At 42.4% G+C, this 27241-nt stretch overlaps 1 protein-coding gene across 18 annotated transcripts in view; it reads right to left on the bottom strand.

Annotated features, from left to right (window-relative positions):
* The window catches only part of THRB (thyroid hormone receptor beta), a 379102-nt gene that overhangs the window by 17621 nt on the left and 334240 nt on the right, over positions 1-27241 (bottom strand). For all 18 annotated transcript variants that reach the window (XM_087870168.1, XM_045791644.2, XM_087870167.1 and 15 more), the window contains 4 exons: positions 24435-24582; positions 21371-21576; positions 10492-10638; positions 4618-4876 (listed from right to left, as the gene is read on the bottom strand). In XM_087870168.1, coding sequence (XP_087726294.1) covers positions 4618-4876; positions 10492-10638; positions 21371-21576; positions 24435-24582 — 760 coding nt within the window. The remainder of the gene's footprint in view (positions 1-4617; positions 4877-10491; positions 10639-21370; positions 21577-24434; positions 24583-27241) is intronic.

Raw genomic sequence — 27241 nt, 5'->3', positions numbered from 1 at the left:
TGTAAATCGTATATCTGATAAGGGATTAATATCCAAAATATAAAAAGAACTCCTACAACTCAATAGCAAGAAAACCCACAATTGATTAAAACCTGGGCAGAGGATCTGAAGAGACATTTTTCCAAAAAATACATATGGATGGCCAGCAGGCACATGCAAAGATGTTCAACATCATCAATCATCAGGGAAATGCAAATCAAAACCACCATGAGATATCAACTCACACCAGTTAGAATGGCTGTTTATCAAAAAGACAAGAGATAATAAGTGTTGGCAAGGATGTGGAGAAAAGGGAACCCTTGTGCACTATTGCTGGGAATGCAAATTGGTGCAGCCACAATGGAAAACAGTATGGAGTTCCCCAAAAAATTAAAAATAGAATTACCATATGATCCAGTATTTCCACTACTGGGTATTTATCCAAAGAAAATAAAACACTAACTTGAAAAGATATATGGACCCCGTGTTCATTGTAGCATTATTTACAATAGGCAAGATACAGAAACAACCTAACTGTCCATCCACGGACAGTAGATAAAGAAGATGTGGTATATACATACAATGGAATACTAGTCAGCCATAAAAAATGAATGAAGTCTTGCCATTTACAATATTGATGGACCTTGAGGACATTATACTAAGGAAAATAAGTCAGAGAAAGACAAATACCACTATCATCTCACTTGTATGTGAAATCTAAAAACAAATAAATAAACAAACAAAATCAAGCTCATAGAAACAGAGAACAGGTTGGGGGTTGTCGGAGGCTGTAGTCTGGAACGGGCTTAATGAATGAAGGGGTTTTAAAGGTACAAACAAACTTCTAGTTATTAGATAAATAAGTCTTGGAAATGTATGTATGGTGTGGTGACCATAGTTAATGATACTCTATTGCATGTTTGAAAGTTGCTAAGAGAGTAGATCTCGAAAGTCTTCATCACAGTCTATATATTTGCAATATATACAAATATCATATCATTATGTTGTACATCTGAAACTAATACAATGTTTTTTGTCAATTATACCTCAATAAAAAAATTAAAAAATAATAATTTATAAATCTGGCTGGATTCCTCATAGAACTCCAGGGAGCCCAACCACCCCATTGCCCAGTACTCCTCCATTTGTTCTTTGTGGCTCTGATCCAGTACGTTCACACTTTAAGTGTCCAGTTATTGAAGGATCTGTATTAGTAAAAATCAAAACAGGTTCTGCTTAATCTATAAGGAAGGCTCAGCACTAATGTCTCAATCCACTCTTCTGAGTTGAAACAAAATATATGGGCTTTTGGCATTCCCTATTTGGCTTGAATTGTCATTTGTGCATTTTTATGTCGTGTTTTCCTCTGTGTTTGACGGTGCTGCTCTGTGGATCTCCTCAATCCCTTTCTCTCCCTCACCCCTGTCTTCTCTCTTTCTTTGAGTGTGCCAGAATTCTCCACAGGATCCTTTTCCTTTTCATCCAAATAGAAAATCAACATAATACTGCTCTGGGTATATTCCTTCAAAGGGGAAAAAAAAAAACCACCCCTGGGTTTTGTGGTCTCAAAATTCTGTCCTTTGCTGAGAGATAAAGATAAGGTGGTCTTATAAATGACACAGAGAAAATGAAAGGACATTTTGATCATGTTCAAGTGGTACTAAGCATGTTTATGAAGAAATATTTTAAAGGTCAAAGACTGTTTTTAACTCCTTAAGACAGAATTTCTCAAAGATATGTCCTTCGGATCATTTCCATTTTAGCTCTCTGCTCATCACTTCAGGACCAAAGAACTTAGTAGTAGCAGCTCCTGGAAAAGGCTCTGAAGAAGAGGCCTAAGATACTGTGTAACTAACGCCACCCAGGACAGTGGGCTTAGAGGACAACCCTGAGAAGGGCTGGAGCCAAGGAGCACCAATATGGAACTATCATATGCCAATGTAAAGTGTCCTGTAATATTTTCCTGATCCTGGCAGTATTAATGAAAAAGGCCCAGGTCATTAGGGTGGAGAAGATTTTTAAAAGGTTTTAAGTATGTCACGGGGCTGTCAGGTGGTGACAGTGTCATCAGAATCAGAAGATAGAGAAGAATCATCCAGTTAAGTGCTTGACAGGGTTTGGTATCATATTCACAACTTTTACCTTCTCCACATACTCCTTTTATTTACCTTACTGAGCTTATTTGCTTAACAATCTGTTAAAATTAACTCACTACAGAGGAAACATTATATTATTCAGTAAATAAAAATTCATTTGCCATACATAGAGGATAACCGCCAAAATGGGTGCGTGACAAAAACCTTTATTAAACTTTAGCTAAAGATTCTTGCCGAAGACTGCGCCCAAGACCCGCTCCGTCTGTTAAAAAGGGAGGTCATTGAGTTTAGAGAGGTGTTCAGGACAGACTGGCACCAAAATGAATCTCTCTCCATGCCTTATTTAGAAGGAGATATAAGCAGAAAGAAAACTAAGAGAAATAGCTTTCTCACTATGTGGTTCAATGTTATTTAAAATTGTCTTTGTAACATTACAATTTCAGCTAAAAATTACCTTGAATTCCCTCTCCAGGAGTGTAATTCCCACTTATTTAGTTCAATTTCTTTATTTTAAAAGACACTTAAACCCAGAGAAGATAAGGGGTTGATTCAAGGTCACATAGTGAGTCCTTAGATAAGTTACCCATTTTATTTCTTTAAGAATAATTCTCCTGAAGGACTGAGGACTCTAGTTTCTCACTGGCTGTTGACTAGAGACCACCCTGTTTCCAAGAGGCCACATGCAGGTCCCTGTGATGTGATTTCCAACATGGCTGCTTACTTCAGCCAGCCAGCAAGGAAAGTCTCTGGAGCAAGTCTGTTAGCAAGAGGGAATCTTATATAACATAATGTAACCTCATCACATGGGGGTGACATTGAATTTATCATATTCTATTGAAGCAAGTCACAGGTTCTGCACACACTCAGTGGGAGGGGATTGTACAAGGGTGTAAACATCAGAAGGTGGGGAACACAGGGGGTGCCCTATAGCTTGTCCGCCACAGCGTACGACAGGGTTTCTTATGCTTTTCTATGTATGTTTATGTTTGTTTGAGATTTTTCATAATAAAAAGAAATTTTTTTAAAAGTCTGCCATACCTAAATGTTCTGTAGCAAATACACTTCAAGATGAGCTTAAAAAAAAAAAAAAAGAAAAAAAGAAAAAAAGAAATTCTACTGAGTGAACCAGGAAGCATGAACTTTATAAAGGATTCTCATTGTACTTTTGACAAATAATTTACTCATCTACTTAGTCATTTATTCAATAACCTTTTTCCAAGTCCTACTAAACACTGCCTAAGCAGTAGATGTACAATTAGACATATTTCTGTCCTCAAAAAATGAACAGTCCAGAGGAAGAGGTGGATAAGTTAAGCTGACAGCTATAGTGCAGAGTGATAAACACTGAGGCACAGCTAAACTGATGGTGCTCTGAAAAGGCACAGGAGGCCTCTGAAACTACCTTCTATTTATTTTTTATTTAAAGATTTATTTATTTATTTGAGAGAGAAACCGTGCAAGTGTGGGGAGAGGGAGACAAGCAGATTCCCCACTGAGCAGGGAGCCCCATGTGAGGCTTGATCCCAGGACCCTGAGATCACGACCTAGCCGAAACCAAGAGTAAGATGCCCAACCAACTGAGCCACCCAGTCACCCCACTACCTTCTGTTTAAAGACTAGCTTTCCTTAAAGGGTTTGACATATTTTGCATTTCTTATATATTATGACATGATCTCTGAAGAGGAAAGTGTCAGCTTTATTATCCACTCTTCACTGAAGGAGTCTGGAGCCCTCAAAATGAGCTTGGGGTAGGTTAAAGATGGATGCAAACTCTTTGCCATTCCTCCCATCTAAAGGTGGGCTCTTGACTCTAGGCTGGTGCTGGGCCTTGTTTGGACCAATAGTATGTGGCAGAAGTGATGCTATATGACTCAAACCTGGGCCTTAAGACAACTGCAATTTCTGCTTTCATGTACTTGGAACTCTCCTTGGAATCCACCAACCATGTAAGAGTGCAACTAGCCTGCCAGAGGAAAGGCTGCATGGAGAGAGGCCTGAAGCTATGTCTGAGGTCTCAGCCCCAACCCCCACCATCTTGGGATGCTTTAAGTCTCTAAATTTTGGGGTGGTGTGCTATTTAGCAATAAATAGCTGAAAATTAAGTTGTAGTTAAGCCATAAACAAATTTTAGTCTTCGCTTGTGATTTCCTCAACCACAACTTAACACGGAGTGGTGTGGTCACTCACACCCTTATCCTGTGTACATAAAACCAGAAGGGGGTGGGGTTGGCCAATGACTATAAATCAGCCTGGGTAGTGTCCATTGAAGGTGGACCATTTCATAGAGTCTTTAAAAGGGCTCCTTTGGGTCCATCCTACTACGCTGGGAGACTGCAGGAAGCACCAGCTACCTGACACCATCCTTTGGTTCCCAGTTCATTGGCAAACTCCCAATTGCTTGCTGAAAGAGAGGGAGCTATGATTCTGAAGCTAAAGGTGGTGGTGGAGAGGGTGGGGACCGGGAATTCATCAAGTGATTTGAATTAGCACCGGACACACAAAAGCTCTTTTGTCACCCAGTCATGAGTCTGGGAGCGCTTACCTGAAGACATTAGCAGGACGGCCTGAAGGAGAGCTACTTCAGTGTCATCCAGGTTGAAAGAAGACAGTGACATACCCAGGTCAAAGATGGCATCTGACACCACCCCAAGACCCCCGTTCTTCAGCTGGCCCCGCGTCACTGCCATTTCCCCATTCAAGGTTAAAGTCTCACTTTCTGGGTCATAGCGCACAGCAGCGCGAAGGGACATGATTTCCATGCAGCAGCCTTTGAGGAGGATTATCTGGTCTTCACATGGCAGCTGAAAAAAACCAGCTCACATCAGCAAGAATAAGTGCACAGATATCAGTGAGGAATAACATGGAGTACCTTAATAGCAACAGGGACCATATCCTGTGATCAACATGGTCCTGCACTCTTTGAGCCTATGGCTTTTCCCTTCCTACTTGGCTGCAGACTTTCAACAACCATTTTTTTTTTAAAGATTTTATTTATTTAACAGAGAGAGGGAGAGAGAGAGAGAGAGAGACAGCCAGCAAGAGAGGGAACACAAGCAGGGGGAGTGGGAGAGGAAGAAGCAGGCTCCCAGCAGAGGAGCCTGATGTGGGGCTCGATCCCAGACCGCTGGGATCACGCCCTGAGCCAAAGGCAGATGCTTAATGACTGAGCCACCCAGGCGCCCCTCAACAACCATTTTTCATACTCTAAGTTGGTCACCAATTTTAATGTCAGTACTTTGCCCTTCATTAATGATGGATATAGATCTCCAACTGGGAATGCAGTCTTGTGTGAGATTGTGCTAATAATCCCTTACTCTGGGGGTTTGTATCATAACACTAACTGATCACTGCTTGAGAACATGATTTATGTTAAGCTTACCTACCTTTCTCATAGTTCCACCAGTCAACAGCTGGCAACTCTGCTTCTCTTTGTTTTTTGAAGCAAGTTTGTTCCTTGGGTCTCTCAAAAGTCACAGAAAGAGAAGGTGGTGTATAGAGGCATGTTGTCCCCGAGGCCCAGAGTTGTAAAAGCTTTGCCTAAGGTCACCCAGTGAGATAGAGGCAGAGGTGAGGCTAGAATTCAGACCTCCTGGCTCTTAGGGTTATGTTCTCAGTACCTCAGGCACCAGAATTCTCCCTCCACACACTGGATTTCTCTGCCAGTGCTGTAATCTTGTTTTAAGCATATTTAGTTGCCTTGTTAATTAGGATTTATGATAATGTGATAACACTTATAATAAACTTAAGAAAAAGCATTTGTGTTAGCAAAATAACAAAAAATCAGAGTTTTACTTTATGGTGAGAGAGAATGTTTAATTAAAAGCCATTATCAAAATAGTTTGAAAGGCTATTAGTTAATGGATATTTTTGATGCATTGGGTATTGTGCTAAGGTTTACGTATGTCACCTTACTTAATCTTCACAGAAATACAGTGAAGTAAATATTCTAATTCCAATTTCATTTACAGAAGTGGAAATCCAGGAACTGAGAGGTTGAGTAACATGCTAAGGGGTCACATGAGGGTTTTGTGGGTGAGGCTAGGATTTGAAGGTAGATCTTTCAGAATCCAATGCAAAGAGAAGAGAACACACTCTTTTGAAGAACTTAGGATATGACTAAGTTTCCATAAACAACGAATATATAAATTATACATAATTGCTATCTTTTCATGAAATCAGGTACAAATTCTTTTGGGGCAATACTCTTGGCAACACTCGACTAGTTCAATTTTGATTGTTACGTAAAACTGAAGGTAATATTACTGAATTACATTTAAAATGCTAGGTATTTCATATTTTTCACTAACTCAACCTTAGCAACTCAGCCACTTTACCATTTAATTTCAAATTACTTAGCTTTTTCTAATGAATAAAAGTCATTTCGTATTTGGTTCTGGAATATATACATGGAATTCTCTCCTTCCACTCATTAAAGAAAAAATCCCTGTGATTTACTTTTATTTAGGTTCTAATTTGTATTCCTTGATTATATCCTTGGATTTCTAGCCCAAGATCATCGTAGGAAATAGGAAACCCTGAGCTTGGATGGATCCTCCATCAGTAAGATGGAGAATTGGCCCAAGTAGGTGGAGCCTGGCTTTAATGCCTAGGGGGAACGCGGAAACATTTGGCCTCATCAGGGTCACCTGAGGGCTTGTTAAACACATTGCTGGTCCCACCCTCTAAGTTTCTGCATTCTCCAGGTTCTCAGGGGATGCTCCTGCTTTTGTTTCAGGGACCCCACTCTTGAGAACCACTGGCATAGAATACCAAAGAGGAATTACTGATCAGATCAAACCAATTATTTATTTTTAATCTGTCACAAAGAATGCAAACTTGGGCAGGCCGCGTCTTTGTAGCCAAGTCTGATTGTAGATGAAGTAGAGGATTTCTTTTTAAAACTTACTGTTGATTGGCTCAGATTGAAATAAAAGCTGAATAAGTATTTGTCAAGGATCGCCAACAGTTTAAAAAGTAGGCCAGATAACTTTCCCTTTTAGAAAGGTTTATAGGATGCTGGTGAGGTTTGTTTCAACATGTGGGCAAATGATCTTGGTCACCTGCCACAATACTTTCACTGTGAGACCATTGCAAGAAGGGCCTGACAGGCAGAGATGCAGGGACACTCCCATAGTCTCTTCCTGTCTCCTCAGGAGAACATCACTCAGGTTGATTGGCAAAGATGACAGTGCCCTGCACTCCAGAAGTGATTCTGAATGTGTGGTTTTTGGCAGTTCTGTCAGCAGCGATTTTTAGATCTTTTGAAGCCCTGGGTGTCCACCAACCCTGCTGGCGGGTTGGCGTGGATCTTAGCAGAAAATTACTGTGAGCACAATTTGAACAGCATATGCACCAGAATGCCTCTGGCAGGAAAGCTCTGGCTCTCGAGACTACCTGGGATCTCCAGCCCACTCCAGAGGCAGCTCAGGGGCCTGCACAGTTTGTTTCCCTCTTTGGGGTTCTAATGAGAGTGAGAAAGACTTAAAGGTCCTCTGGGGGCCACAAACACTGGAAACATATGCATCTCTGTTGTAAAAGTAGCTCCCTACCCCCGTTTTTTGTTTCTGCTTTTGTTTTGTTTTGTTTTTGTAATTTGAAGACTACACAAATCAGGGTTGAAAGAGAGACAGAATCATGATTTTGAAGCAGGATTAAACTTCTGAGGGAAACGTGAAGAGAGAAGCTGACCATAACCCACGCTTGAAAAGTTCCATGTTGACCCTTCACCCTTGCCATGGCCGTAAGTGCATGGTGTGTTCGTTACTGGTGGTGGAGATGGCTTTTCTTTCTTCTTTAACTGAAATATCTCCCTGTGGTTGGTTTACATGAGCTTTACATTTTCTAAGAAACATTTTTGGTGGGTATTCAAAGGGGAACACATGACTAATATGTTCTTCAGATACCAAGGATGGGGACAAGGGACACAGCTCAGAGAGAGAGTGGACCAAGAAAGGTCCAGGAAAACAAACTCAACCCAGTGAACAAAAAAAGAAAGATGACACCCAGAATCAGAGGAAACCAGCACGCTTGGCACAGCTGTGAGAGTGTGCACCCTTCTTGAGAGCAATTTGGCAACACATCTCAGAAGCCTTAAAAGATGTATATACCTTGGTCCTTAAATTCTACTTCTATGATTTGCCTTTAAGAAATAGGGTTGTGAGCAGGGCATAGGCACCAGGATGCTCATTGTAGAATGTTTATATTAGTGAAAAATGGGAAATGAACTGAAGATCCAGTCAAAGCAGATAACCTAAATTATGTAGATCTATTTTTTAAAATAGTATGTGGTCACTAAACATATTTGTGAAAGAACCTTTAAATGATGTATGTTCTGTTGAGGGTAAAAAGTCTGGCACAACAGGGTGCTGGTAATGCTGTTTCTTTACCTCAGTGTTTATTACATGGGTGTGTTGAGTATGTGAAAATTCATCGAGCTGCACCTTTAAGATATGTGCCTCTTACTCTTTAATAGAAGGTTTAAAAAAGTAGTTTCATAAGCAGGATGTACATTATGGTATAAATTATATTAATGTTTCGTATTTCATATATGTGTGTATACATGTATATATACGTAATTGAAGAATACTAAAATAGGCTCCAAAATGTCAGCAGCTTATCTTTAGGTGGTGTTACCATGAATCATTATCTTGAATATATTATTTTTTTAAAAGATTTTATTTATTTTGAGAGACAGAGTGAGCGAGCATGAGCAGGGGGAAGGCAGAGGGAGAGGCAGAAGCAGACTCCCCATTGAGCAGGGAGCCCGACTCGGGGGTTGATCCCAGGACCCTGGGATCATGACCTGAGCCAAAGGCAGATGCCCAACCAACTAAGCCACCCAGACACTCCTTGAATGTTATTTTTAATAACCTTCCAAACTTTAATAAATGCTAGTTAAAAAAAAAAAAGATGATCAGAAACATGGGAAGCTCCACACCAAATACAGATATGTCAAAATTCCTTCTTCAGGACTCACCAGCTCCTCTGGGGGTGTGGTATGAGTGGTTCCCACTGCAGGGCTGCCAGCCAGCACATCAGGTACCCTGGCCCCCACCACAGTGAAGCAGGGGACAAGAATGACTCTCTCAGCTAGGTCTGGGGGTCAGACATCTGCATCCTGAAGCCCACTGCTCTGTCCTGGATATGGCTTTTGTGGAGGCTCAAAACAGGCAATGGGAAGTTTCCCCATCAGTGTCTGAGGTCTCTTAGACTCCAGCTGGGCTCCCATTATTGCAAACCCAGAGACACAAATGAGCTGGAAGCCAAGGCAGGATGGAATCATTCCAAGTTAGGAGAGGGCTTCTTTCTAGGTGAGGCTAGATTCACTTCTCACTCGGTAGCTTATGTAACAGGTTCACAGCAGTATGTGGACCTCTCTATTTGATATCTTTCTGGGTCCCCTTGGGGATGGGGAGAGCAAAAGATTGGCACCTGATGGGGCTTTTCAAAGGGCAAAATTCTCCACTTGATTGAAAAAAGGAAGGTTAGAGGCAGGATGGTAATGTAATAGATAAAACAGCACCTTAACAGCTGGAATTTATGGATACACTTAGGCCCCAGGCACTATCCAAGCACCTGACTATATTATCCCACTGAAACCTCACAATAGCTCTAGGAGGTAAATACTATTATGTTTCCCATTTTAACCAAGATTTGAAGACACCAAATAACTTATCTAGGATTCCTGTCCATCCCGCTGACTGCAGAGCCCCCATGCTTCCAGGTACCACATAGTAGAACTGCTAAAGTTAGGGATGAAGGATGAGGTGTTCCAAAGGGAAAGCCTATGAACTCAGGTGGGTGAGCTCTTCAGGGTGGCCTAAAGATGGGGCAAGAAAGGGTGAACTTATAAGAAAAGAGAGGAGAGTTAAGGAGTTAAGATCATTCTCTGTGAGGGAGATCCTAATTCTTGAAGGGGAAACAATCACACAACTGTTTTGCTACGATATGTGATGGAAAGCATATTGACTTAGACTCAAGCCATGGCCCCGTTTGGGTAAGTTAGCATAATCTCTTCAATCTTAGTTTCCCCCATCTATAAAAAGGGCTTAATTAAAGCTATCCTGCAAAACTGTTATAAGGATTGCATTTAACATGGTCAGAGTTGAGCACGGTAACTGGGACATCGTAGGTGCCAAATGAACGGAAGTTATTGCTGTCATATTTCCCTATGCCTGGAGTCAGTGGATAGATAGATAGGATCGTCAGCCTCACATGGATAAGCTAATGAATGATGACTGAATAGAGAAGGTAGGGAAATAAAAGTGAAACAGTGCGTTTTCATTTTGTACTGACATTGCTTTCATGTGACTAAGTCCCTAGTAATTAATATTAAATTATAAATAATCCTCCACATTCCTGGAGATTGATGGAACTATAATGAAAAATAACAAAGAAGGAAAAACAGTTTCCTCACCTCACAAAACATAGGCAACTTTTTGGCAAAATCCACCACTCTGGTAATTGCTGGTGTGATGATTTTTGTAAAATGGCTGAAGGCTTCCAAGTCAACCTTTCCACCTTCGGGGGCGTTTACTATTGGTGCTTGTCCAATATCTTCTGGCTAAGGAGGAGATACAAGAAAGATGTAAACGAAGAACCTGAAGGGATCTTTATTTTTTATTTTTTATTTTTTTTTAAGATTTTATTTATTTATTTGACAGAGACAGCCAGCGAGAGAGGGAACACAAGCAGGGGGAGTGGAAGAGGGAGAAGCAGGCTCCTAGCGGAGGAGCCTGATGTGGGGCTCGATCCCATAACGCCGGGATCACGCCCTGAGCCGAAGGCAGACGCTTAACGACTGCGCCACCCAGGCGCCCCTGAAGGGATCTTTATTTATCATAGTTCTCATGTGGCAGAAAAATCTCTTCTGAATTGACACGCTATACAATTTCCGGTTTTCACTTTGCTCATTAATAAACTACGCAGTTTTCACGTAGTTTTGTTTTCTAAGCAAAAATACATGTCTTGGCCATTGCTTTAAGAGCCCCCAGTGATAATGTTCACAGAATTGTTGCAGAATTAAAGCAAAAGCAAGTGAGAGAAGGAGGGTCCTGTTTCTGAATGCACTAAGGATGCCAGGTGACGTATGTGCTGGGGGCTCTGGGGTGGCATTTTCAGAGCTCTGCACATTCTGGCATGTGTGGGCCATGATGGAGAAGTGCGGTGGGGATGCCCTGGTGATGAGGGAGCAGAAGGCAAGCTGAAAACAAAGCACCAGCTGACACCTCCCTAACCAGCCCCCACCTCCCTGATTCCTGGGTGGATTATGTGTGACATTCCTCCAGAAAACTCCTGACTGTCTTTTTTCCCCCATTTTTTAAAGTTTTTATTTATTTTTTTAAATTATTTTCAATTAGCCTACATATAATACATCATTAGTATTTGATGTAGTGTCTGACTGTCTTATGTTAATGCTTTGCTAGAGGGAAAAACAACCTTAGCTTGACAATAGCAGGGCCTCCAGTAGCCTGAGAGTCTTCTTTAGCATATAAAAGTCCTTTTGGACCCCTCCCTTTTTCCTTACCTCCCCCAAATCCCAAGTATATAATCAGCCATTCCTCAGGACCCCAGTGTAACAGCTCTTTCTGCCCACGGGTGCTGTCCCTGTGCTTTAATAAAAACCAAAGACTTCAGCTCTGGACATCATCAACATTCCCAAGCTACATCATTGGCAAGTAGCACCCTGTGGATTCGTTCTTGCTTTTGACCCAGCTGCTGGGGCTCAAAGTTCCTGTCTACCCTATAGATTCTAGTTGGAGGAGGTCTTAGACAGCTGAGGGGGAAGACCTCTAGGTCACCTGTAGGAACTGAGTTGTGTAAACTTGGCAAGTTTTCAGGCAGACAGTATTACTAGTATTCAGTGTCCCCGGGGCACTTCTCTGCCCTAGACTTGCCCAATAACAAAAGCCATAGCCTTGCTATTCAAAGGGGCTGTAGCAGTTTGGATTATCATCTGGGGAGGTGTTAGAAGGGCAGAATCTGAGCCCCTCCCCTGACCTAATGGTGCAGAACCAGAATTTTAGCAAGTCCCCCAGGTGCTTATGCTCAGTTAGCCTCCCCAGTGTCCATTGGTACTCTCCAGCTCCTTAGCTGAGGGCTCCAAGACCATCAAGGTCTCTCACATAGCTCCTATTGTCACCTGTGTTACCTGCCAGGAGCAGTCCTCTCTGTTGCCCTTTCTTGTTGTGATAATTATGACCACTTTTTATCTGTGGCCTGCAGGTGAGACAGCCCCTTTGAGGAAGTGCATTATCTCAAGTAGTTCTCACACAATCCTGATGGGCAGATGAGCAAAGGGCTCAGGGAGGTTAAGAACAATCCCCTGAGGCCAGGACTGGGATGTTGGTCACCCAGCCTCTACACAGCAATCTTCCAGGAACCCTATATCTACTTCGAGGCTTTTACAACCTATACAGTTTTTTTTTTTTAAAGATTTATTTATTTGAGAGAGCGAGCACTCATGTGCAGCCCCGACATGGGGCTTGATCCCATGACCCTGGGATCGTGACCTGAACCGAAATTAAGAGTCAGATGCTCAACTGATTGAGCCACCCAAGTGCCCCACAACCTGAACACTTTTGACACCAGGTGGCAAAATTCTACTCCTCCCAATATTTCCCTTACTGGCCTCCCCCACTGCCTTGCTGGAAGTTGTGAAGGTGATCAAAGGGATCAGGGACTCATGACTGTCCCGTGGCCTAGAGCCACAGTGAACAGACCAGAAGCAGGCACCCAGGGTTGGGTGATGTGGGACAGTGGACAGAGATGGGCAGGAGGATCTGGCACCCAGAACTAGTCAAGCAAAGCTGAATCCCTCACTTGCAGAGTCATGAGGGCACTGCTTGTGACAAGACTGTGGCCTACCTGCAGCCATGGTCCCCAAACTTCCCTGTGTCAGAATCACCTGATGGGTTCCCATGTCCAGAGTTTCTGATGCAGTAGGTCAGGGATAGAGCCCGGGAACCTGCATTTCTAACAACTTCCCAGGGCATGCTGATGCTGTTGGTCTGGGACTACACTTTGAGAACCACTGGGCTGGCAGTAACACATCCAGCTCAGAGTAATCAGTTACCATTTTCTTCTCACACCTCCCCAGTTATTGCTCACTTCTAATTTTTAGCACAAAGAAAAGCAAAGGGTGATTCTTTTAACTAACTTGTTACTAGGGCACCGGGGTCAACAGGAGCAGCCCAGGCCCTCTCCTAGGTGTGGCAGGAGCTGTGGTTACAGCCTAGGGGAGGATTTTAAAATACATTACATAACAAACTGGCAGCCTTGACCTTTTTTTGGGTTATCCAGTAGGTTCTTCTGTTTATTTTATTTTATTCTTTTTTATTGTTTGCTTTGTGGGCAGCAAGTGAATGGGAAAGGAACCTAGTCTGTCATGTTATCATAGTCAGTGATGATGTTTTGGGGCAACTGTTGGCATGGGAAGCCCATGGGAGGTGACTGCTCTGCTGGCTTTCTGGATGCAGACAGAATTGATGGAATAGTCACACGTACAGCTTCTTTCTCTCTCTCTCTGCCTGTCTTTCTCACATAGACTGAGTGAAGGGAAAAGGCGTATCAGGTCCTCCTTTGGGCACTGCTCCTCCTGGCATTCTTCACCTCCTTGCTGGTCTTTATAATTCCTCCCACTGCAGAAGTGAGGCTCATCTCACCTGCCTTGCTTATTTTACAACTCTGTTATGAAGATCAACTGATAAAAGGAACATGGTCATACATTAAAAAAGAAAGGGAGTTTTCTATACACACGCGCACACACACACACACACACACACACACACACACATAGGGTGAGCTTTTTTAGAAATAAAAGTAACAATATTTTAATATTTTTATAGTTTGTCCAAATGTCTTGTCATTGAACACTGATATATCTAACCTGATTGTATTGAATGGTAATCAGTGTCCTTTGAAATGTCGGTAAGTTACTACCGATTTTAAAAATTTCCATTTATTCTGTGGGCTCATGGAGCATTTGAATCACACCTGTGATGCCTCTAAAGGTTTGAAAAAAGGAGGGGAATTATACAAGGAAATATGGCAATTTTAATTAAAATTAAACTTCCAAATGTAACCACCTCACAAGCTTTTCTGTTGACAAATAAATACCAGGGTAGGAAAAAAAATTAAATACCCATTAAATTGGGTATTTAATGGAAAATACAATTGCTAGAAGTAAAATCATATACAAAGCAAAAGCTTTTTATTGTATCAAGCTTTATTCCCATAATGGATCTTGGATACCAGAAAAAACCAGATAGATAGATGATGATAGATAGATAGATAGATAGATAGATAGATAGATAGATAGATAGAAGATGGAGTCTGAATTGACCTGAGTTAACACATGAGATATAAGAAATGAAGGTTGAGCATTGCAACCTTGTCTGTGACTTCCCAAAAGATTTTTCACATCATTTGCTACGATATTTGGAAAATAGAAATGAAGAGTACAAATACTTGACATTAATTGAACCTGTTAGATACGTTAGTACAGCTAGTAGCCTTGTAATCCACGATGTGAGATACATGTGCTCACACACACATGAGTGTGCATTGAGATCAAGCTCAGGTACTGAGGAGGAGTCACCAGGGTAGACTGTGGGCAAAGCCAGGTGTTTGCCTCAGTGGCTCAAACTGTCTTAGCTTTCTCATTGGGGTGCTTCCAGGGCTCATCCCGACTTGCCCCTTCCTTGACTGCCCTAATGGACTTCCCGAGCCAGTTCCGCCTACCTATTCATGTCTCCTCCCCGACTTGCTTTGCACTTTTGCAGCTTGGAGCTGCCTTTCCTCCTGACTTTTGCTTTCAAGTCCCCGCTTCCATCTTATCTTTGCCAATTCCAAATCCTACCCCACTCAAATTCTATTTTCTCCTTGAAGTCTTTGCAGATGACCTGTGTGAAATGATGCCTAGCTCATTGGAACACAGATGGTGGCCCACGTACATCACTCATGTGGCATTTAGGCATTTATTACTATCACTTTTTTTTTTTTAAAGATTTTATTTATTTATTTGACAGAGATAGAGACAGCCAGCGAGAGAGGGAACACAAGCAGGAGGAGTGGGAGAGGAAGAAGCAGGCTCATAGCGGAGGAGCCTGATGTGGGGCTCGATCCCGGAACGCCAGGATCACGCCCTGAGCCGAAGGCAGGTGCCTAACCGCTGTGCCACCCAGGCGCCCCTATTACTATCACTTTTTATAGCAGTTATGTAGGTACACAGTAAGATAGGAACTTCTCGGGTGCGGAGCATAAGCTTTAAGTTTCTTTGTCTACTGTGTGGAAAACATTGGGCTAAAAGGTGGAGGACAGAATGCTTGTTGGTTGGTTGAGTGAATAAATGTATGTTTATGCATGTTCAACCAATATTTATTGAGCAACTACTATGGGGCCAGGCCTGGTTCTAGATGCTGAGGTTACATCAGTGAACAATGTACTCTCAAGGAACTTTCACTGTATTGAGGGAAGACAGATAATAAATATAAAGAATACTCTCACAGAAGTATTTCTATTTGTGGTTAGACTGGAGGTGACATGATAGTATATGGGGCCCAGGAGGGGGATGGGCAGCTCAGAGCTTTTTGAGAAGTGATGTGTTAGCTTTAACTGGAAGAATGTCAAGAAGGCAGCCCTCCACAGAGCCAGAGGAAGAGCATTTAAGGCAAAAGGAAAAGCCAGTGCCTCATCCCAGGCCAGGAAGGAGGACCATGTACTCAGAGCCCAGAGATGGCATGTGAGATGAGGGACAGAGTCAGGCAGGGGTCCTACGAGGATGGGCTCTGGGGAGGAGAGAGGCTTATGCAGTGTGGCTCCACTGAGGGGCTTCAAATAAGAGTGCAGCGGGATGAGAATTTGGGTGGTTATGCGGGGTAGGGATGTGGGGAGCCAGAGGAAGAAATGGGCCGGCGGCACTAGCTCTTTGGGCAGGACATGAAGTGGTCCAGACCATCAGGGCGGCAGTAGAGATGGAGAGAAGTGGAAGAACTCAAACCTCTCTTGGGAGCCGGGCACAGGGCTTTCTGACTGACTGGATGTGGGGTGCGGGACAATATGGAATCCAGGATGTCTCCTCCAGGGCAGTGGAGGGGGTGGGGGGGCACGAAGGGAGAGATTCGGGGTGTGTGCAAGGGTGAACACCTAGCTCAGTTGTGTCACTAGCTGCTGATACACAAATGGAGACTAAGTGCCTTTCTGCTTTGACTGTTCCTCAGTATTATTCAAGGTGAGTAGCAGATGCTGTCTGTTGGCCTCTTTGCAGTGGCTGGCTCAGAGCTGAGGGCTTCTTGGCTTGAACCTGCAACTCTCTGGCATATGCAGAGTGGGATGGGGCCAGACGGGACTCTTCCCTTCCTTTGTGAGATCACAGGGTATCTTCTTGCACCTTAATAAGGAGGGGCAGGAAGGCCCACACCAGACCAATGGTGATTAAAAGTCCCTGGGCTTTGGGATATTACTACAGGCTCTCCCTTTTCCTGGAATGAGCAGGGACGGATGTTGGGGATGGGGGTTGTGGGGATAATGCACATAAGAACCACTTACGTGGTTGTTAATGATGTGCCGAGCACTTATACCTACAACTTTTATACCCTGGGGTGTAATGTCATCCCAGCCTTAGAGAGGCAAAAGAACTTGCCCAAAGTCACGTAACCAAAAAGCAACAACAACAAAAATATATATAAAGCAACAGAGACAAGTATTGAACTCAGGCTGTGTGACTGAATCTCCATGTATATGACTATACGACCCTGCCGTCTTCTGATGCAGTTGTAATTTTGGGTAATAGTAGCCTTCCTGACTTGGTTGTTCTTGTCTTATGACCTGTCCACACAGACCACGGGGGCCAAATCACCCATCATGCCTGGCCCTTCTGCTTATGCCCATTTACTGAGGCTTTTGCAATGGAGTATGTGTGAAATCAGACAGTAGCTCTGCTGGGGAAAAGGAGGGCAGGCTGGCCCTGGTTCTGATGGTTACATTTTACACTTGCATGGAAAATCCATCCAAAGCCGTACCTTTGCATGTGAACGAAGGGAGCAGAATAATAACACCATGTCAACAGACAATATTGTTGCTGCTACAGGGTTTACTCCAAACCGATGTCTTCCGGCCCCTGGGAGGTGTAGCAGTGAATTACCAGTGGTGAAGACACTGCTTCCCTTGTTTGGCTCAGATGGCCCTTGTTCCCTTCTCAGTGCACTTCTCTGTTTCATCATTGCTGTCACCACACCCGAAGGGTGGTTACATTGGGCACTTCTGTACCATCAGGGATTTGGGTGGATTGGAGAAAACTAGAAAATTATGATTTAAATGCTTTTGGAAGTAGTTTTAAAGAGTGGCTTTGGAATTATTATGAAAATCTACATGGCTTTTTAAAAAGTTTATTTGCCAATGACTCTCATTTCTACAGACGCAAATATAGATTTGAAACCCAGGTCAAACCACCAGTCTCTATTTCTGACTTGAGTCCTGGTGTTAGGGTGAAAAATGAAGAATCTTCTTTTGGGGAGTAAGTTATTTTCCTGTTCCAGATAAATGAATACTTCCAGTTTTTATGACAACATATAATTTTTGGTCCCTTCTGATATATTACTATACTGTTATTATTATATTTTTAAAGATTTTATTTATTTATTGGAGGGAGAGAGCCAGAGAGACAGCACAAGCAGAGGGGAGGGGCAGAGGGGGAAGAAACTCCCCACTGAGCAGGGAGCCCAATGTGGGACACGATCCCAGGACCCAGGGATCGTGACCTGAGCTGAAGGCAGTTGCTTAACCAACTAAGCTACCCAGGCACCCCTATTACTATACTATTATTAACATAATAGGTCTTCTCAAATTCTTTTTCAGAAGAAGATGGGCCATCATCACATACAAATAAATGAAATAATATGTGTAGCAGTGTTGTAAGCAGAATAGAGGCAGCCACATGGGAGACACAAATCCTAATGTGTCTATTAGAATAAAGAAGCCTATTCAGACACGGATATCATTTAGCAAAGCTGCCTTTGATGAAGGATTCTTAATGTCCTTGCAGGAATAATTCACCACTCAGTGAAATTTTTATCCTGAGCATACATACTCAATCGGAGTCACCCTTCTGCAAGGGGTATGTGTAAATATGTAAACTGGCTGAGACACAGGGCTTAACTGTACTGTCTCTGAGCATGGGCCAGTGGAACTGTACATTCTGTTTCACAAATATTTTTATTGAGTTCTGTTGCGGTTATCTACGGTGTGTAACAAACTACCCTAAAACTTAGTGGCTTAAAACAACAGATTTTTACTGTTGCTCAGAGTTGGGCTCAGCTGGGTGGTTCTCACTTGGGGTCCCTCATATAGTTGTTCTCAAATAGCAGCAGAGGCTGGTGTCATCTGTAGGCTTCTTTACCCACATTTCTGGTGTCTGGTCTGGCACGAGATTCAGCCTTAAAAGTTACTCTGCTAAAATCTGTTGCTTAAAGGAATCACACACCCAGCCCACGTTCAATGAGAGAGAGGAACAGACTTCACCTCTCCATGGGAGAGAATGACCTGTATACACAGGGAAGAAACGATGTAATGGCAGCCATCTTTGACAAGAGCTACCACAAGTCTCAACCACACATGTGATGGACACTGAAGTGACAATACTGAATGGAACATAGTCCTTCCGTAGAGCAGATGCTGTGGTGATCCCAGTCATAGAAGGGGATTGGCTGATAGAAATGAAGCTCATTGTAGAGACAGACAGGACCATGGAGGTATTCTGATCTCCCCCACCACCCCTCTAAGAAAAAAATGGCTTGAAGAAGCAGTTCGTTGTATTTGGACCAAGAGAGACAATTTGTTGAACAGATCAAGGATCTACAAAATATACATTTCACGTTGGCTCCACCCTGGGAGGGAGACAGGTGGGTAAAACAGTTACTCTGTAAATGTCAGCTTCCCAAAGAGAACTCTTGTTCCTGGATAACCGCATGGCCCTGACAAAAACACTAATGGCAAATCATCCTGTGCCATACTTTCTTTGGTTCTTTCTGTAGATGATCAGACTGATGAAAAGCATTAGGGGCCTTTGAGCTAAAGGTGCAGATCTGGTTTAAATCATTAGCCATCGGTCATCTTTGCTAAAGAGACCACAAGGCATAAAGAGATCTGACTGGATTTTACCGTATAGAATTTGTTTCTTAGCTTTCAGACGCAGCTCATGTCTCCTGCTCAGAGAGACCTTTCTGACCACCCTGTTCAGAGAAGGGAAGTCTCTCTCCACTTCCAATTCACCATCACTCTGTCCCGTCATGGTGTTTGTTTTCCTCACTGCACATATCACCACCTGGATTCATCTTGTTTGTTTAATCCTTACTTTTTTTCTCCCTCCACCAGAATAGAGCTGACTTATTCACTTTCTGGCACACAGTAGCTGCTCAATAAATGTTTTTTTTTTTTAAATAAAAGAACAGATCTTTAGAGTCTAGAAAGAAGCATCCTTGTGACCACTAAAATGAGTTTAGTTAGACTAGTATTCATTCTCTTTCTGGAGTAGAGAAAACTGAAGTGTAAAATTCCCTAGAAGTCCAGATGTGCCCCAAATCTTCCACTGTATTTGAAATTCAGCTCTGTCACTACTCTCAAATCAGGCCTGGAAATGGTTTCCACAATGTCCATTGATAGCTCACACATTTAGGGAGAGGATAGATTTAGGCTTGGGGTAGGCAGGACCCTATCTTGCTATGCCCCAAATACGTTGGATTAGAATTGATCTATCTATCCAGGATTCATGTTTTCTAATTGCTGGCAGATATACTAAAGTGGGCCCAAGGATTCAAGATCAAGGCACTAAGAGGCTGCCCCTCCAAAGACATGTGTCTTTCAAAGGATCTTTGGGTTTGTGTAGGTGACCAAGTCCACAGTGTGGTGATTAAGAGTATGGATCCTGGAGCTGGGCCATCCATCACCACTGCTTACCAGCTGTGGGGCTCTGTAAGTTTCCTTAACTTCTCTGCCTCAGTTCTCTGCTTGGGTAAAATGGAGATTTTACCCACATCTACCTACATGGTTGGCTTAGGTTAATGTATGGAAAGCACTTAGAATAGAACCTGACACTTGGTAAGAGCTCTCTAAGTGTTTGCTAATGTTACTGTTCACAGATGCCATCAACAGAGTATGTTAGAACCTGCTCTTGACAACAGTGCAAGTAATTGATGGCAGGTGGATTATGGGTCAGCTTTTTCTTTCCAAAAATTTTCTTTAAGATTGTTGTTATACTGTTTCCATGAAAAAACTATCTCCTTATAATGGTGATGAAAACTGTCTCCTTATAAGGACAATTATACACCATACCTTTTTGTTCAGATGGGAAGGAATGCTAATGTAACCTGGAGAGACAAACAGACCCACAGAATATCTGCTGCTGGGGCTCAGTGAGGTGCTCACTGTCATAAACTAAGGGCAAGGTCAGTCTCTGAGATGGTCAAACACCAGCTGGTGGTGGTGGGTGGGGTAGTCCATCTGGTGAGGTAGGTGGAAAGCCTGGACTTCTAGGCCTGGCTGCTACTTTCTAGTAGTGTGAACTTGGGTGAACCAAATAAGGCCTTTGGTTGGTTTGCATATCTGTAAAATGGGGATAGTAATTCCAGCCTAACCCAAAGCATTGTGAGGTCCAAAGGAGAAATGAATGGGAAGGACTTTCACAGTCGTTAGTTTTTATAAAAACATTCAACATTGATCTTCCAAGGGCCTAGAAAGGCCTGTTTTCTCCATATATCACCTCCAAACCCCCTCCGTACTCCCCATTCCCCTTGTCTTCCTGGACTCAAGTTCATTTATTTTAAACTAAAAATTTTGACTTCTATTGACATAAAAATACATTTGAGATATGGGACACTTCATTCTAGGGGTTATTCTAAAGAGGATATCTTCGGGTGAGTTTAGGGGACTAACTATATAAATGGGTATCTGGGAGAAGAAATGGGCATAAAAGGGGAAAGCTGGCAGGTAAAGAATGTTACTAATTAGTTGATTTAAGGCTGGCCTTATTAACAGCAAAGGAAACAGATTATGTGGCGTAAGAAACTACTTTAGAATTTAGTGACTCACAAGCAACGGATGGGGGGAGTGACCTTTGTTCTCAGACAGACCTGGATTCAAATCCTGACTCTGCAAGTCACTTGACTTCTTGGGAATGCAGTTTCCCTATCAGTAAAAATGGGGGCAGTAACACCAGCATCCCAGGGTGATGAGGACTGAGTGACCTGAAGGAGAAAGTGTGGAGCATGCAGCTGATATTCAGCTGTGCCGGGAAGCCTCACCAGGAATTTCCGTTTCTGCTTCCAGTGGCTGCCTTGGGCATTGGTGGCCACGTGGGCTTCAGTGACAGTTTTGATGAGCTCCCACTCCTCGTCTGTGGGCTCTGGCTTGTGCCCGATGGATTTCTGCAGCTCTTCCCGCCGTCTCTTCTCCCGATTCTCCTCAATCAGCTTCCTCTTTGCCAGCCTCTTGCTGTCATCCAGTACCACTGGGAGGGGAAGAAAAATGAGACGAAACACATGGACACTGGCAGACACGTGGCAGACTGCACGTGCGCCCCGGACCACCCATGCCAGATGGCTGAGCAGGTCCTGCATGGTGGGTCACACTGGGGTATTTTCTCCCTTTGGCAGCAAACTGCCATTGACTAGCTATGGTCCCACATGAGACCTACTGCCAGACTCCCAATGCCTGGCCAGCTTTTCAAAATAAAGCTCTGCGGGAAGTTGGACAATGGGCATCCCCACTCCACAGAAGGTGGCCCTAAGAAGAAGGAAGCAGAGGGAAGTAAAATCTGTCCTACCCATGGGTTCCCAGATGAGTCTATGATTCAGTCTATGCGTCTATAGCCAATCATCTGGATTCACTCTTAGGGTCTCTGTTCCTCCTCTGCTGCCCTCAAATGGCTCTTAGTAAAAAGAACTTCAGGTTAAAGAAAAGTTCTTGAGCAGGAGGCTAATGATCTCTTCCTCAGATAAAAAGGACCCCAACTCTTTATTAGCTCCCTCAAGGGCTCATTGGAATGAGGCTCGGCCTATCTCAGGCTGCCCAGGTACTCACTTTGCTCTAGTCTCTAACTGGTCTACCCTCAATGGTGGTTAAAGAGCCCAGGCTTTGGAATCTAGAAAGAGCTGGGTTTGAATCCTGACACTACCACATTCTAGCTGTGTGACCTCTGGCAAGTTGCTTAGGCTCCGTGAGCTTTCATTTCTTCCTGTATAAAATGGGATCAACAATACTCACCTCACAGGGTATTCAATGTGCTAATGCAGTAAATAGAGCCATGACTTTTACCACTTATGCAAAAGGGACATAAGAAGGGCAGATAACAAGAAACCTCTACTTCTGTGGTTATTTTCCAAAACAAAACCATTTTACAGGACTCTTAATAACTATCAATGGAATGGAAAGGCTCAGGTTTTATGCTACCAAGGCATAGTATTTTAGAACTGGAAAGAACCTTTGGTATTATCTAGCCCAACTCTCTCCTTTCACAGAGGAGGAAGTTGATCCAGAGAGATCATGACTTGCCTAAAGTCACACAGCAAGTTCATGGCAGAGCCAAGGCAAGACCCAGGACTCCTGATTCCAGTTCTACAACATCATTGTCCTAGGGCCATTTCTTGATGAAGGTGTGACCTGGTAGGAAAAGAAAAAAGCAAACATAGCAGGAGGAAGAGAACCAAAAGTACTCAGCTATTCCACAAACAGAATACTGAAACCCCAGGTCATCTCAGTTGGATTGGATCATCCAAATCAGGTGAGCTATGGCAAATGTGGGAAATGTGAATGAGCCCTATTAGGTCACTTTGGTTCCCTTATTAAAGGGGGATAAGGAGTGGACTCCACTCATAGCCCCCTTTCCCAAATGCCTCCTCTGCTAGGGATTGTGGCATTTGACATGCATTATCTAATTTAATCCTGAAAACAACTTGCAAGGTAGGTGATGATGTCACCGAAGGGAAACCGGAGGTTAGGTCCGATGGTCACACAGCTATAAGTGGCAGATATGGGACTGCAACAGTTTTTCTGATTATAAAGCCTGAGCTCTTATAATGCCTCTCAGGGTGCATTCAAAATTAATTTCCACCCAGTCCAGATTAACACTGAGCTTTTTTAACCTTATAAACATTCCTATTTTTAACTTCTCAATCAAACAATGAAATGGACACTCAATAGTAACAGTCACTTATGGTGACACATCTAAATATTCAGTTCTAGGTCAATCATTTTCATATATCCTTATCAGGCATATTGTTGGCAATGGCTAAAAGTCTTTAAAAGATGAAGACAGAACACTTAGCCAGGGGTGGGGATTAACCCAGGATTTCCAGCCTAAAACCCTCACACAACACTCCTCCTTTTTAAAGATTCCCTATTCTGTCTTCTTTTAGTGGCCAAAGCACGGCATTTCATGGATTTTTTTTGTTCTTGCTGAGAGAACCCTGTTTCTCACATAAATGTGAGCCATGATTATTTCATCTTTTCTGAGGAAAATCCTCATTGCATCCTTTTCTTCTTTCCTTTTTTGTTTTCTTTCTTTTTCTTCTTTTTAAACTAAAAGTTGGAAACTTTCATTGAGGTGCAAAACACTTATGCCAACAGAAACCATTAACCCTGATGCCTGGCAAAACAGAGGCCACACATTCTGAACGACACAATTCTTATTTTATTATTAGATTAATTAAAGTGACTGGTGTAAATCCCTTGCATGGTGCGGGAAGAAGAGACTCCAGTGGCTAATCTCACCACCATATGCTGTGGCACTTTGAAAACTGGGTAGGAGGACTGGAGCTTAGAATGTTTTTATGGGCTAAAAATATAACAAACAACAACTGCAGGATGACTCATGCTATAGCACTCGACTTCACATTCTTCAGAAATTACTGAACACGATGTTTTCTGCCAGTGCCCCATCTCCAAAAATGTCCATAAAATAAATCCCTGTCTCTGTTTTTGAAAAATATTAGGACTAGTCCATGAAGCTCTCACCACACAAATGTCGTACGTAAAACTATGCCTCATCAAGGGGACTGGACAAGAACACTCATTCGTAATCTGTTTGAAGAGAGTAATGCTAATAGTCCTGAAGACATGATAGGGATAATTTAATCACTTCCCCTCATGTGTGGTCTAGATACTTTGAGAGTTAGGAGTTGATAGGGATGGGGTAGGATGGAAACCACCCAGCAGTGGCTGGGCGTGAGGGGTCTGCGGGAGTGCTAGGTGTCTTCTCTCTGTCCACATGGGTTCCTGCTTTCTTTTCTGCCTGGTTGATCTCCTTGAACCAGATCTTTCCCCAATCAACATTTCTTGAATGTGAAACAAAGGAAGAAGATTACTTACAATCTGTTGCCATGCCAACATAGATGCATTTTTTAAAGCGACATTCCTGGCACTGATTTCTTGTAACTTTGTCTATGACACATTTTCCTTCATATTTACAGGAATAGGATGGATGGAGATTTTTCTGAATGGTTCTTCTAAAGAAACCCTACATGGGAAAGAAAGACCCAAGACAACAGTTTCATATTTTCTAGAAATAAATGACTCCAGGATTTTGTGTCCATATAACAAATGGATTTTGTGATGGATTATTTTGGACCTTACCTGCGTATGGGCCTGTAGCTCCTACTTATTCATATACAGGACAATTAGCCCAAAATGAATCTAAAGAATTCTAAATCTGAGCTGAAGAAAATGTCTAGAACTACAGATAGAGTCAGTATCTTTTTTGGCATTTATTAAGGAAAAGAGGTTAATGGGAAAATCCAGTGTTCATTTTTATTTTTTGCAAACATTGAGTAATAAAAATAAATTATATTATTTCATTTCATAGAGTGCCATAATTGCGTTGTTAAACTAAGCTGTGAAGAACCTTGCTACACTTTGTACTGGAGAATAAAGGAGCTGGATGCTTGTGATACTCTATTAACTAATAATTTAATCATTTAGTAATTAAATGGATGCATTAAACGACCTTTAGAGATTTAGTTTAGTTCTTGTTTTTGACTCTTGAAATGTCCATGGCCAGCTCGGATAACCCTTGAAACAGCAGTACTTGAAGAGTAGAAAATTCCAGTCTCTCCACCCAATTTTTCTCAGTGCTCACTGCATTGGGGTTTTTCCTTTCATAGTACTCTCTCTCCAGTATCAGTAGGCATATGCCCTGAAGTTCAATAGGTGTCTTCCTTTCTTAAGGCTGCTGAGGATGCCATTTAGTCCAGGTTTAGGTGACATAAACCTTCTTATAGGTGTGTTCTAGTAGAACCTTCCTGGACATGGTATTCCTATCTTGGCAACAGTGCTTTTGTATTGTACCACTAATGATGGTGAAGAGTGTGCACTTATTGTAAGGGGCACGTTGCAAAGTGCTTTAGACAACTTCCATATCCTTCTGTCTCTTCTACAACCTAATGAACTAGGTACTCTTTATATCTCCACTGTAGGTATTAAAAAACTAAGCCTCTGACAGGTTAAATCACTTGCCCCAAATCATGTGGTAAGTACACCGTGAAACTCGGCCTAGAGCTCAGGAGTCAGAATCCAAGTCTTATTTACCTAACTGCTTATATGATATAAACTGAATCCAATTTTACTGTATTATTTAAATGTTTTAGATGAACAGATTATAAGTAGCACCCCCCGCCTTTATCTGTTTTAGTAGACTAGCAAGGCAAAAACAAATGTTCAAGGATACTATCTACTAAAGCTTAAAGGGATCTCTAACTTTGTTACATAAATAGGGACTGACGTAATAGCTGACCTAGATTAAGCCCAAATTTGAATGATCCTGTTTAACTTTCCTTGGCTTTGATTATGTACATATACCGCTGCATATTCACTCAGATGTAAGAGTTCTACCTTATAATGAAAAGGTCAAAAGTAGGATTTTTTATTGGGCAGAGCAGGATAAAATAGAAAAATGAGAGCCATGACTGAAACTAATGGACTTGATATGGGGGCATGTGGGCAAAACCCTTGTCATTTTTATTGTTTAAGTTCTAACAGGAAAACTGCCCCATTATTATTTGGATTTTGTATCCTTAAACACTTATGTCCATTAGTTTGAATGAGTTGCTATAGTATTATAAGATTCACTCAATCACACATGGCAGGTCTTTGTCATGCTGGTGGGTTTTCCCTGGGTGTTCAAGGTGGGCAAATTCTGCTAGAGCATGAATGTCAGGGCATGCCACAGCACTGAAAGACAAGCTGCCCTGTGAACCACCCTACTCTACCTGCCTACTGCTGCCTTCTCTCCAATCCACCCTTCATGGGTCTTCCCTGCCTGGAGAGCAAAAGAAACCTGGAGATTCCTGGCAAGAAGACATGTGTCAGACAGGGAGGAGAGAGGCTGGGTAGCATACCTCCTTCTGGAGGAGGCAAAGTTTCCCCAGAGGTGGCAGCACCAAAGTCCAGGGCATCAGGGAGAATGTGTGCTGCTAGGAGGATAGGATAGTTGTTGGGGAGACCCTTTTCTCACACATACTCTGAGGCTGACTCATGTCTAGAAGGGGGGGGAGCCTACTGAAGAGTCTGACAATGCTAAGGAGAGAATGAGCTGTGGTATATAAGACACTGGGGTAACATTCATTTTTCCAAATGTCTACTCTGTGAACTTTTAAATGGAATAAATGAAATAATTTATATTTTGCTTATGTTGAGAAAGGTGTTGGGGTGGTGGGCTGTGCTATTTATAATATCATCTTTTCTATGGCATCTCTCTGATGACTTTTCTTGGGTGACCAAATCCCCTTTAAGATGTTGGCTTCCCCTAAGTTATAATAAAAGCATATTTGACACATGATGAGGGATCACTTCATTTGAGCAAATGTAAAGGTGCTAGATCCTTAATTTTTAAAAAGTGACGAAAATTAACTTCTGGAAGTGAACCGAATAGAAAGTATTTAATATAGTCTACCTACAGAAATCTTTTTAGAGGTGAGGTAACAAAAGACATGTCCCAGGGACTAAATAAGGCTATATATTTCATTGATGATTTGTTGGTGAGGAGAGGTTTTGCTTTTATTAATCAACATCAGAGATGTTTCTCTGCATTTTGAGGAGAACTGGATCCACTTCTTAGTGGTCTGAGTTGAGGTCCTGATTAGTGTGATAAGGAGCTAAGTGTCAATATTTGGGCAACTGCT

Source organism: Ursus americanus, chromosome 20 (genome assembly GCF_024610735.1).
Source record: "Ursus americanus isolate L20-20 chromosome 20, mUrsAme1.1.p, whole genome shotgun sequence".
Lineage (NCBI taxonomy): Eukaryota > Metazoa > Chordata > Mammalia > Carnivora > Ursidae > Ursus > Ursus americanus.
The sequence above is the reverse complement of the archived record's forward strand: the minus strand, read 5'-3'. Positions and strand labels throughout refer to the sequence as shown.